Source organism: Symphalangus syndactylus, chromosome 17 (assembly GCF_028878055.3).
Source record: "Symphalangus syndactylus isolate Jambi chromosome 17, NHGRI_mSymSyn1-v2.1_pri, whole genome shotgun sequence".
Classification (NCBI taxonomy): Eukaryota; Metazoa; Chordata; class Mammalia; order Primates; family Hylobatidae; genus Symphalangus; species Symphalangus syndactylus.
In genome coordinates, this window is record NC_072439.2 from 60,349,887 (window position 1) to 60,362,500 (window position 12,614).

A 12,614-nucleotide genomic window follows, 5' to 3' on the forward strand; every position below is an offset into this window, starting at 1 on the left:
TTAAAAACTAGAGTGGACAACCTCTAGTGTTCTAGTTTAGCCTCAACTACTTTCCCCATTGTGGCTCCCACACCCTCAAAAACAGTAAAAAAATAAATAAATAAATAAAACCACCCACACCCTACACATGTTCATGCACATACAGGCACCTGTGCCTTCCTCCTAATACTACTGTTTTATCTCAGGCAGCCACTCAGTGTTGCAAATTGCCTTGCTCTTTACATGGGTTGGAGATAGAGTGGGGCTGAGTAGTACTGCTCAGAGACCTGAGCTGATTGCTACTGACTCTGTACCCAAGCTTGTCTTGTGATTCAGATGGCATATCCTTAAATATATTGATTCAGTCATTGTATTGGGTGCTGGAATATAAAAATTAAAAAGATGGAATGCATATCGTCAAGGAGTTTTCACTTCACTGGTGTAAGTAGGAAAGTAAATAGGCATTTATAAAATACCGTGATCAATTCTGTGATGGGACATGCCCAGAGTGTTAATGGAAACATATAGGAAGAATTCATTACATAATTTGTGGGACAAGGAGGTTTCCCGAATTGAAGAATGGTTTAGGATGAGTCCTGAAGGATGGATTTTTGTTAGACAGGGAAGATTAGAGGAGGTTGGGAGAAAAGGAGCATTTTAGGTAGAGAGTGAAAGTAGTTCATTGGTGAGTGAAACCGGGTTAGTAGTTTGTTGTGGCTGCTGTTGTTACTTTTCATGTAATGTAGCTTTGACAAGATAACAGAGGGAATAGGTAAACTGCAGTATGGTAGGATACTGTAGATTTTAAGAAGAGAATTGACATGATTAAGTTTATATTTTAGAAAGATTTTGCTGTGTTAATGGAAAATGAATTGACATGGGACAAGGCAGGAACTACTGGCATTCAATAAGAGACTATTGCAGCAATTTATGGAGAAAGGATGATGGACTGGAATAACATAAAAGCTGTGAAGATAGAAAGAAATAGTTAAGTCTAATGATAATTAAGGATGTTGGAATAGCCAGGGCCCTATGGTTGATTACATTTGGTTATATTTGATAGTGAAGGAAAGGGAATGTGCCAAGAATGATGACTAGTTTTTTCTCAGCCATGCCATTCAAAACATTTTATAAATATCTTTTAATTTCAAGAATTACTTAGAAACATGGCAAAGCAATAGTCTACATTGTCTTTTTGTTTTAAAGAACAGTTTCTTGTCCTCATTCTAAAATACAGATATCTCAGAAAATTAAGTGATTTTCCCTAAGATTGTGGCAGACACAGTTGACAGCAAACCTACCCTGAAATGAAGCTATTTACAGTCTTTGTTTATCCCATTTTGTGTGGACATTAATATCTTTCTTTCAGAATTATTAACGTGTATGATGATGAGATGCTGCATCAGACCCTCCTGGCACCGTTGTATGACATACCTTAACCTTTCTAAAATCTGAAATATTCTGATAAAGCATGTCTAGCCCCAGCTATTTCAGATAATAAAGTATGGACTTAACTTTGAATCTGATCATTTTTGTTCTTTTTATATTGCAATATTATTTTCTAATAAGAACCATTTTGTGACAATGTAGCTGTGGGAGAAAGTGAAGTAGATGTATATTATATAGCACAGACTCTAAGATAGATTACCAAGTGAAGATACAAAACAGAGTGTATAATATGCTTCTGTTGTGGATTTCAACAAACATAGAAGGGAGAAAGACACACACACACACACACACACACACACACACACACACACACACGAGTGCATAGAATATCTTCAGAAGGATAAACCAAGATTGAGAACTGGGAGTCAGTGATGGGAGGAAGACTTAATTTTATTTCGTGTGTGTGTGTGTGTGTGTGCGCGCGCACATGTGCATACACACATCTATGTTGCCCTGTTCAGATGTTTCACTATATGTTAATACTTTTTGGTTTAAATTTTAAGTTATGCAAATAACTATATTTGAATGTTCTTGTGAAAATGTAAAGATTCATTCGACTTCCAGCTCCGATAAATGCATCAGTTTTATAATGATAAAGTATAAAATAATTATTTATATAGATAGTAGTCTTCTCTCACACCTTGCAGTAATTTATTCCTATCATTTGTCAGTAGGACTGCAGACATTAGAGATTAAATAATGAGTTTCAGAAACCATTAAATATCTAAACATTGAATATATAGTTTTGCTAAGATTGCCAGAAGCAGGAAATACAGAAGAGAATGGCTGAAAATTAGTGCTAATCAGTAGAAGTGGGAATTTAATATATCAGATTGGGCAGTGAGAGCAAAGGTTAGAAGCCATGAGTACAGTTTTCCAGCAGCAAATCTGAAGGGAATAAAAATGGAGAAATTTGGAAAGATAGTATAGCAAGACAAAGGAAACAGGTAAGTATATCTTTGGCAAAGAAAAAATAGAAGACAGAAATAGAAAAGAAAGTTGAGACCCCTCAGAGAAGTGAGGAGATGTGGGGAGAAGATTAAACATCACGAATATAATAATGTTGTTTATTGTTGGAGGATTTATATTAATAATTACTTTCTGCAATGTGGTAGGATTATAATTTCTTGTTAAAAAAGGTAATGCTTGGTACTTAGAATGGAACTAAAATATTGCTTGATCAGAATGAGAAAAGCCAAAGTTCATTTGTCACAAATAAATTAGTACAGATTGAAATCAGAAAAAATTTAACTATTTGCCACATTTCAACAAATCTGTATTTAAATTATGTTTGCTACATGTACAGATACTTGTATTTTTAGTTCCATAAGCAGTCTCTTTTACAGTAAAAAGCAGGAAATTTAATACTTAAAATATATCATGATATTTGATGTTTATGTTTTCTTTGGTGATATTTTCTTTTTTAATATTAAAATGATCTTGGGTCCTGATTTGTAGTGTGCATTAAATTCATAAAATTAATGACAGGAGAAAATAGGTTAAGATTTAGTTATTTAGCTGTGTACTCACTAAGGTATTCTTTATGTGTAGATTCTTTTTATAAAAATGCAACCATTGATGGATGGATATTTGAGAAACCAAATATAATAAAATGTGAGTTATAGAATCTAGGTGGTGGATAGAATCTGTAAATTTGAACATTTTCATAATAAATGTTGGAAATAAACAATAATATAATAAAATTTCTAATAGAAAAGCTAGTGTGAAAGGAATAGGTATTGTATGAAGAATAAAATGATGTTTGTGAGTTCTTTACATTTTTCATTGACTTTGAAAAATCTGAAACTTTTTTTAGTGAAATACCAATTTAGTGGTAAATCTGATATAAATTATCTGTTCACTTTTGATAAAAACTGTTTTGTCCTTAAAAACAGTGTTATGAACATAAGTAAATACATATGAAAAAATTAAAAGGGTTTATAAAACATTTTTGAGGTAAACAAATTAGAGCAGACAAGGATTTAGCAACTATTTAGAACTTTTACTTTTCTATTTTAGGGAATCTGGAAACATCAAAGCTGGATTAGAACATCTGGTAAGTTCTAATTTTCTCTTGAACATTTCATCATCTTTGATATCTGCATTCTAAATGAACACTTTTGAATGAGCTTTGAATACCTTGTATTGAGAAAGTCAACCATTTCCCAAAGGGTCAGCTTACTGTTATTATGTGAAGGCACTTACATTTTCATTTCTCTTATCATTTCCAGGGAATTTAAAAATTTTTTTAATTACTTTTTTTTTTGATGTAGAGATGAAATAAAATGGATGACAATCCTTGGATTGATGCTTGCTTTAATTATAAACAAAAATTGTTTGGTGTAGAATTTTTGGCGTATCTTGATCTGATGAAAACAAGCTTGTGTTTTAAGAAAAACACAATCAAATATTGCATGCATAAATATGGTATGTTTTAGCAATTTAGCAGCTTTGAAAGAAGTGCACAGCTTTGTCTTTCCTGATGTCTTTGCTTTATGAATAATGCATTGGTTTAAACTACATTCAGATTTAGAATATAAAATAATTGAGATGCAAAATTTTTGGTTTAAGTAAACATTTTAGAGAAAAGTGAAATTCAAACTGATTTAGCATTAAAATGTGTTATTGATCAAAAAATTGGAAAACCCGTACAATTGTAATATGTTTGAAACTCATTGAGCCCACTGTATTGAGTGTTTATTACAACGTTAAGTAGTTCATTTAAACTGAGCATTACAGAATCATCCTCTGGTTTCTGGTCAGATCCAAATGTTGAATAATTAATGGTACAGATTCTTTTGTAAATACAGTCTAAGTAGTTTTTTAATGCAAGACTTCATTCGTATATCATACTGTAGCTTTGTTAACTATTAATGTATTTTTGTTCTGCTTCCACAAAAGCAAACAGTAGCAAGAGACAGCTTCATTTTGACTTATAGCAGTTTTATAGTTGGAAGGAATTTTTAGTTTTTCTTTTCCAGCTAATGGAAACTGAGGAAATCTAGACTTTTAAAAGTGATCCTAAAAATTAGAGATTAATTATTAAAAAGGAGGATATAATAGAAAATTTGAGCTATGTATTTGGGGATCAGAAGTTAGTAAATAACATGGTTATTTTCATCATTAAAAATATTTCCTGAACCACTGTTTATCACTTCATAATAGCACATAGATTTAGGACATATGGACATCAGAATAAACATGTTAATCTGTAACATCACATTCCAGTATCAGTTAGGGGCTTACAACAAGGAAGAACAGCTATCATAGTGCCAAAATTAGGTGTCTTTTATTTTTTATTTTTATTTATTTATTTATTTATTTATTTGTTTGTTTGTTTGTTTGTTTTTTTGAGATGGAGCCTCTCTCTTTCTCCCAGATTAGTGTGCAGTGGTGCGATCTCAGCTCACTGCAACCTCTGCCTCCCAGGTTCAAGCGATTCTCCTGCCTCAGCCTCCCAGTATTTGGACTTACAGGTGCCCGTCAACGACACCCAGCTATTTTTTTGTGTGTTTTTAGTAGAGATGGCATTTCACCATATTAGCCAGGCTGGTCTCAAACACCTGACCTCAGGTGATCCGCCCACCTCAGCTTCCCAAAATGCTGGAATTACAGGCGTGAGTCACCTGGCCTGAGGTGTCTTTTATACTTTTGTTGTAAATTATTATTTATTAAAAATACTTTATATTTACTTTGTTCGTGTTCTTCAGTAAATAAAAATGGCTTTGATGTTTTACTAGTTTAGATTTCATACGTTTTATACTTACTAGTAGCATCTCATTTTCAGTGACTATTTCACACATTTATATTGTACTTATAATTTTATCCAGCAGTGGTTTTCTAGCTGTGCCTTGGGCTGCCCAGAAAGCTCTCCAAAGCAGGTGGTACTCCAGACTTCCACTACCACTTTAACCAAAATAGTTCCATTTTTAGTTATTTCGTAAACTTTTGAACTTTTAAATAACATTTCATCTGAAGAAAGAGTACTCTGGCTAAAAATATTTTAAAACTTTTTATAAAACATAGCTACTCATTGAAGAATAATTGTATATTAATTATTCTTCTCTATTCTTGACACTAAGTTATATTTCATTTTTACTTATGTCACATACCTCAAATGTATTTCAAAGATAAGCACTTTGGGAATGAGAGAGCCAGGTCATATACCTCAAATATGTTTCAAAGATAAGCATTTTGGGAATAAAGAGCCAGGACTAGCATACAGTTAGGTAGTAAGAAGCGGATGATTTGAATGCATTTTATCTTAGTTGTTTGAAAGACTGTAACTTGATGTTGTAATTGACCCACTAACTGTGGACTATTAACAATATATTCATCTATCCATCTGTCTGTTTATCCATCTATTCATCCATCTTGCATTGTACTTTAATAATACTCATTAAAGTCAGTGATATTATGAAGAATACCTTTATAAACCTTTCTAAAAAGGTTCATGCCTAAAATGGAGCTAAACTCACAATTTGTGGCTTGAGCATTAATGAAACCTGTTCTGTCTAGCATCTGTGGGCACCTGAGGTTTGTGTCTCTCCCTTTTACTGCTGAGCAGATTGTTTAGAGCCTTCTAGCATATATGTAGCTCTTCTTTGAATTGGCTGTATATCCAGATACAATAAGAAGTATATTTTTGAATAGATCAGTGTTAAAAATATATGATAATATTAAAATAAGGAAAGCATCCTGTACATTTGGAATTAATCTCTTCTTTGTATAGCTTTCTTCAGTCTTTGTTTTTAAAAAATTATTTACTTAGATTATCATAGAAAATTAGCATTGTTCTAAGGAGGTAAAAGCCAATATACATTTTAATAAGTTAAGAAAAATTATATTTGTCGCTTGTTATACTTGCTACCAGGTAACATAGTTGCTCTGTTTTTGTACTATATGTTTATATGCTCTTCTTGGTATATAGTTATATGTAACTCTGAAAAGGGGAAAGCAAGTGTGGATCTGTGGAGAAAAGAGTGGGGTAAGTGGACTCTTCCCCTGGAACCTCTTCAAGGACTGATTTCCTTTACCTAAGTTTTTTACAATCTCTTAGACCATTGATTCAGCCTTTCTGTTTTTTTTTTAATCATTTCTTTCTCTTAATGTTGCCAAGTGATCTTGAGAACTGTCCTAGTATCTCATTCTCCCCAGCTTAAATTTTTTATAATATACTGTCCAATACCATCTTATTTTTCTTTTCACAAACTTGTTCACTACCCATAAAGCCTATGCCTTTTTAAAGTTCTAGACTGAGACTTTGAAGGCTGTTGTTCTGTTATCTATTGATGATTCTTGTCTGATGGTTGCAAAATACAGATTTTCCAATTCTACTGCTCCCTCTATGTTACAGCCAGCATTCTACAGTAAGGAAGAGCCCACCTTCCTTATTTTATTTATCTATTTATCAGGAGTAAGGACTCATGATTTTAATTTTATTAAATAGGTTATTGTCAGTTACTTTCCTTATTTATTTTGATGGTCAGATTGTCCCAGATTTATCAGGGAGAATCTTTTCAAGATGGCTTCTAGGTTCTTATAACAAGTGAGAACCCTGACTCCTAATAACACCAATACAGTTACTCATTTGTTCAGTCATATAATACACATAAAATAGTTTTAGAATTGCTACAAGCATACTTTGAGTAAAATAACCCTTTTAAAAAGAGTTCAAGATTTATTTGCAGTTCCCTTTCTCCAATGAATATAGTTATGTTATTCATTTGAAATATAGTTGCATTTATTTGTTTCTGTTTGCATTCAATTTAGGTGTCTTTGTCCCCATTCCTATTGATTTAATTATCTTTGAACATGTATGATGTTAACATGCTTCCAGAGGTCAAAATTATACACAGTGGTATTCTCAGAGAGGTGTGTCACTCTCTTGCTTTCTAGACTATTCTCTTCCACCCCTTGTAAATAAATAGCCAATTTTATTGACTTCTGGTTTATTATTAATCCTTTGTTTTTTTGTTTTTTTTGTTGTTTTTGTTTTTTTGGTTAAACTGTGTGTGTGTGTGTGTGTGTGTGTGTGTGTGGTGTGTGTTTTTTTTTTTCCTTTTTTTTTTTTTTTTTGCTTAACATTATATCCTGGAAAAATTACTGTGTGTATCATTATATTTATTGTGTTTCTTTATTAAGGGTCTGAGATTTTAGCCTACTTGCATGCCTTCCACAGTTGTATAGATGCTGGCAGAAGATATGAGATTCCTGGGTCAGAGGCAAAGTGTTTTATTGCTAACAGCACAACAGGTAGCACATGCTTCACGTGTGCATAGGTTTCTCTTGACCCTCAGGTTCCAAGACGTAATGCTGCATATTCAGTGGGTTTGTGTCATAGCTCAGTGCCTATAACATTTTTTAAGGCTTAAAGGAAATGAGTGAAAACACTGCTTATAATGTTGTGCTTAATTAGATTTTGTAATGAACTTAAGAAAATCATTTTTTTAATTTGATGAGTAATCACTTATAGATGAAAGGCCTTCTGATCATAACCCCAGGGTTGTGTCTGTTATCACAGAAGGGTTGAAGGAGTGGAGGTGGGTGGTTATTAGATGTTGCTCCTGACTTTTTTTTTTTTAAATTGCTGCTCTAAAATTGTAGAAAGTTGACTCTAAGTTCTTCTTGTTCTATCAAAGGTTGCTGACTCCATGTTTTTTCTTTTTTCTTTCTTTTTTTTTTTTTTTCTTTTTTGAGATGGGAGTCTTGCTCAGTCTTCCAGGCTGGAGAGCAGTGGTGCAATCTTGGCTCACTGCAACCTCCACCTCCCAGGTTCAAGTGATTCTGCTGTCTCAGCCTCCTGAGTAGCTGGGACTGCAGGCACTGGCCATCATGCCTGGCTAATTTTTATATTTTTAGTAGAGACCAACATGATTTTACCATGTTGGCTGGGCTAGCCTCGAACTCCTGACTTCAGATGATCCGCCCTCCTCGGCCTCCAGAATGCTGGGATTACAAGCATAAGCAACTGCGCCCGGCGACTCCAGGTTTTTTCTACCATTATGTTTTAAAGTTCTGGATAATGTAGTGAGTAGTGACACTTATTGGACTACTGAATGGGGATTAAAATGTTTACTTTCAGCTGAGGGGTTTAATGAAGTCAACACATTTTTATTTTTCCAATTAAGAAAAAAATACAGGAGATAGAGCCTTGCCATTTGATGACAATACAGCTATTATTATTTTATAACCAAACTATAAAAGTGATGCTATCCTTTTCTCTTGGGAGAAGGATTTAGATCAGAAAATATTAAGTTGAGCTGTATGAAAAATCGTTACTTTTTTAGGTCAAAATAGTTTTGTGAGTTGTTACTGGCTTGAAAGAAGGACAGCTGTGCTATGCCCCCTTTGGCAAGGAATGAAATGAATTATCCTGATCAGTATGATGTTTCTAAAGCTTCCTTTGTTCTCTTTTCTGAAAGTCAAATAAATAGAAGTGGCTTGTAGTAACTGTACAGGGTGATCTGGGCCAGTGCTTCACCATCTTTAATGTACATATGAGTCACCTGGGATTCTTGCTTAAAGCACATTCTGATTCTTTGGGTCTGGGGCACGATTTGAAATTATGCATTTCAACGAGCTCCTAAGCAAGGTTAGTGCTGCTGGTTCAGTGACCACCAGGAAGAAAAATACATTAAAAGGCATTAAATTGAAAGACATGTGTCCAATGAAGAAGGCCTTCTGAATCTGGAGAAGAATCTAGATGTTTTCATTGTATTCATTGAGTATTATTCTGCTCCCTATGAATGATTGATTGGGTGTTCATAAACCCAGGGGAAGGAGGTACTCTAGAAAGTTTATAGAGGGGCAAAAAATTCATCTTATCTTGCAAGAGTAACAGACATTTGTTTTCAAATTTTTGGTTCAGATGTTAAGTTGTATTTTTCAGGACTGGTGTTGGACGCTAGGATTAATAATACCTTGTTAAGCTTTAAGTGGGAAATTAAATGAATGATAATACATCTTTTAGTGAAAAGGGTTACAGGTGTTTACAGCTTTAAGTGGGATTTGTTTTCTATTAATAGCTGAATAGCAAAAGAACTCTGGAGCCATACATGTGGGTTTTGTCTCTCCACAGAGGTCTCATTTATGTTTCTTATATTGTATAACATTTGAGAGTAATGACCTACTTGTCCTTGTGGTCAAGTAACACAGTCTGACCATTTTAAATGTTGAAAAGCCACTGTCATTAATAGTTTGTTTAGCCCATCAGTGGTTTATAAGAATATAATTCTGCTTGCCAGAAATGTAGGCAGGCCCATTGCTATTAGGTATTCATCAATAACTATCAGGTTCCAATAAAAGCCCTTTCCTTTCTGTTTTAGACTGTTTTACATAGGACTTGAAAATCAAACTGCTGTATTTCGGTTTTCAGACTAATAGTTCTATTTAACACAAGCATAAACACAGTTAATGGATCATTGTCATACTTTTGGGGATTCAGTTAATGTACAGCATGAGCTAGAAAATGCAAAAATAGATTATAAACTCTAAACTTTCATCTGTAACATTTTAAATATTTCAGTTGTAGCTTCATATTTTCTTACTGTGTTCTGAAAATATGTATTTGACATTTGTCTAAATGAGTTTGAGAATATATTATCTCAAAATGCACTGATGTTACCTATATACTCAATATTTATTAAACACTGATTAAAAATATTTATTAGCTCATGTCACTGTTTAAGGATTTCAGCATAATAGATACCTTTCTCCCAACATTTTAATATATTTTTCTCACCTAAGACAATATACATTTGAGGTTTAGGGTAAAACTACATATTAAAACAGACACTTTCCTTAAACTGTGATCATGAGATGAAACAGCATGAAGTTTTTCTTCTTTCTACAAGACCAATTCCATAAGTCTTTCTCTTTCCTTTTAACAGACAGTGCGTCGTATGAATGTGTGCAAATTAAAATACCTTTAATGTGGATAAAATATTAATGTCATGTTAATGTCATATTACTGTCATAATTTCTTAGGCAGTTTACAGATCTTAAATCTGAGGACTGGCATATAATCTAGTCATAAACAGTGCCATGTCAAGTGATCCATTTCTCTGATACATTTTGATGAGTTACAAGTTTATTGAAAATTGATTCTGTAATAAATGATTAATATTGTCCAGTCATTCAAATAGCATGAACTTGGGCCCTTCTCTGCCCTTGCCCAATCCCTCCTTTCACCCTCTAGGGAAAGATCTGTGTGTTTTATTATAAGGCACAATGGTTTTTAAAATGGAGGGGAAATGGTGGCAGGCTGACGTTTAAAAAAAAGGACAAGATGTCATGCAATTTTCATGATATTGTTAATAGTGTCAGAATTATGTTTAATATAAATAACTTTTTTTGACTTTTATGCACCTGAGGTTATTAAAGCTTTTTAAAGTAAAACTAAATATTCTAAATGCATTAAAGTAACTCCCACTTCTCATTACTTAAGGGTCTGAAAATCAGACCTTCTTGAAACTACTGCAGTAACTGAATATTGTATTCTTATTATTGTTTTTTGTATTAGGGTTCAAAACACTGTAGGCTTACTTTCATTGCAGGGCATCCCATGTGGTACCTAGTAGTTATTTCAGAGGCTTTCTTGGGATCTAACTTAAGTAACTGTAGAGAGAGAACTAGCAACAGGGATAACAGCATTGTTTTCTGTTAGGAGTTAAGATGGACAACGCCTTTGCCACAGTGCTATCTTTAATCACGCCTATTACCATTTGCCACTGAATAATAGCATCTGTATTTAATTTTAACATACACAGCCTATTTATTTTAGGAAGAGCACAGCACAAGGAGTCAGAATATTGTGATTTTACTGTGTGACCTCTAGAAAGGCACACAACTGCTCTGTTTCACTTTTTTCATTTTCCCCTTACCCATAGCGTTGTTAAAATAGTATGTGAAATTTATCAAAGCATAAGACTTTTTAAAGTATATCATTATTTTTGTAGAGAAAGAAAAAATTGTAACAGTTCCAGTTAATGTAAGAAACTTTAGATAAAAACAATATCTTAATTCCAGCATACTCAGAGCGAATTATGAGAACATTTTGTCCTTTATCTGTTTATATCCTTACCCTTTTAAAAACTTCATTATATACTTTTAAATATTATAAAGTGCTTTAATACGTGTTCATTGTAATATGTCAAAAAACTGATATATAAAAAAATGATTATATCTTTTCCTATCTGCCATCAATCTTGTCTTAATAGTTACCACTCATCTCCTGTATCCTTCTCTGTTTTCAGGCATATATATGCATATATTACTTAGCTTTTTGTTAACTTGTAAAAATACAGTCATACTATGTATGGTATTTTACAATTTGGACTTTTTATTTGTTTAGTGCTAGATGCAATATGTATACACACACGTGAAGCTGGTTTTTGCTGGAATTCTGTCAAAATCTGGAAGTTAATACTACTACTATATCATTTAAAGCATTTCTAGGGAAAATTTGAGGACCATGTAATTTGCCTTTTATGGAGTCAGCACAGATTCAACTTTATTTTTACTTTGGTTACCTTGATTACAGTATGTGTAAGAATAGGCTTATGATAAATTTATTATAATCAGTACAGGAAATAATTGGTTACTTTATATAAGAAAATCCTATCTCATAATTGCAAAAAACAAATAAGTGATGATTAGATTAGAAAAGGGGCTTATGACATCTTTAAAATATTGTTTAGATTTATTACAGACTAATATTTTTAAATTTGAAATTTTGACCCAACTCTTCCTGTAACATTTTATTATAATCTTCAATTTTGGTAGTGACTATATCATACCATCATATTATAGTATAATTTCTTTCCTTGTTGACTCTACCTTTTAAGTAAATATTCAGCTTTATATTTATTTTTTGACTAAATTATTCAGCATCTGCTCTTGCAAATGTTGTGTGTTTATTGACTTGTTTGGGAATCGAAAGACAAGTAAATTGATACCATATTGTTTAGTAAGTTATCAAAATTATTTTTTTTAATGGGGAGGGACTTCGCTTATTTTTAAAATCTTTTGTGGCCAAGTGGAGTGCGCGTTAAAAGCAAGATGCGAAAGCTTGAGCTTCCAGTGGAATCACTGATGACTTCTCTTCTATGACCTGGGTAGGTAACAGGTTTTTTTTTTTTTGCTGAGCATATATGAATATTATTTTTAAGGAAAAATTACTTTTG

The 12,614-nt window shown here is 32.9% G+C and overlaps 1 protein-coding gene across 6 annotated transcripts in view; it reads left to right on the forward strand.

Annotated features, from left to right (window-relative positions):
• The window catches only part of RSRC1 (arginine and serine rich coiled-coil 1), a 442,527-nt gene that overhangs the window by 204,265 nt on the left and 225,648 nt on the right, over positions 1-12,614 (forward strand). For all 6 annotated transcript variants that reach the window (XM_063620324.1, XM_063620323.1, XM_063620321.1 and 3 more), the window contains exon 5: positions 3,448-3,484. In XM_063620324.1, the coding sequence (XP_063476394.1) occupies positions 3,448-3,484 (37 nt within the window). The remainder of the gene's footprint in view (positions 1-3,447; positions 3,485-12,614) is intronic.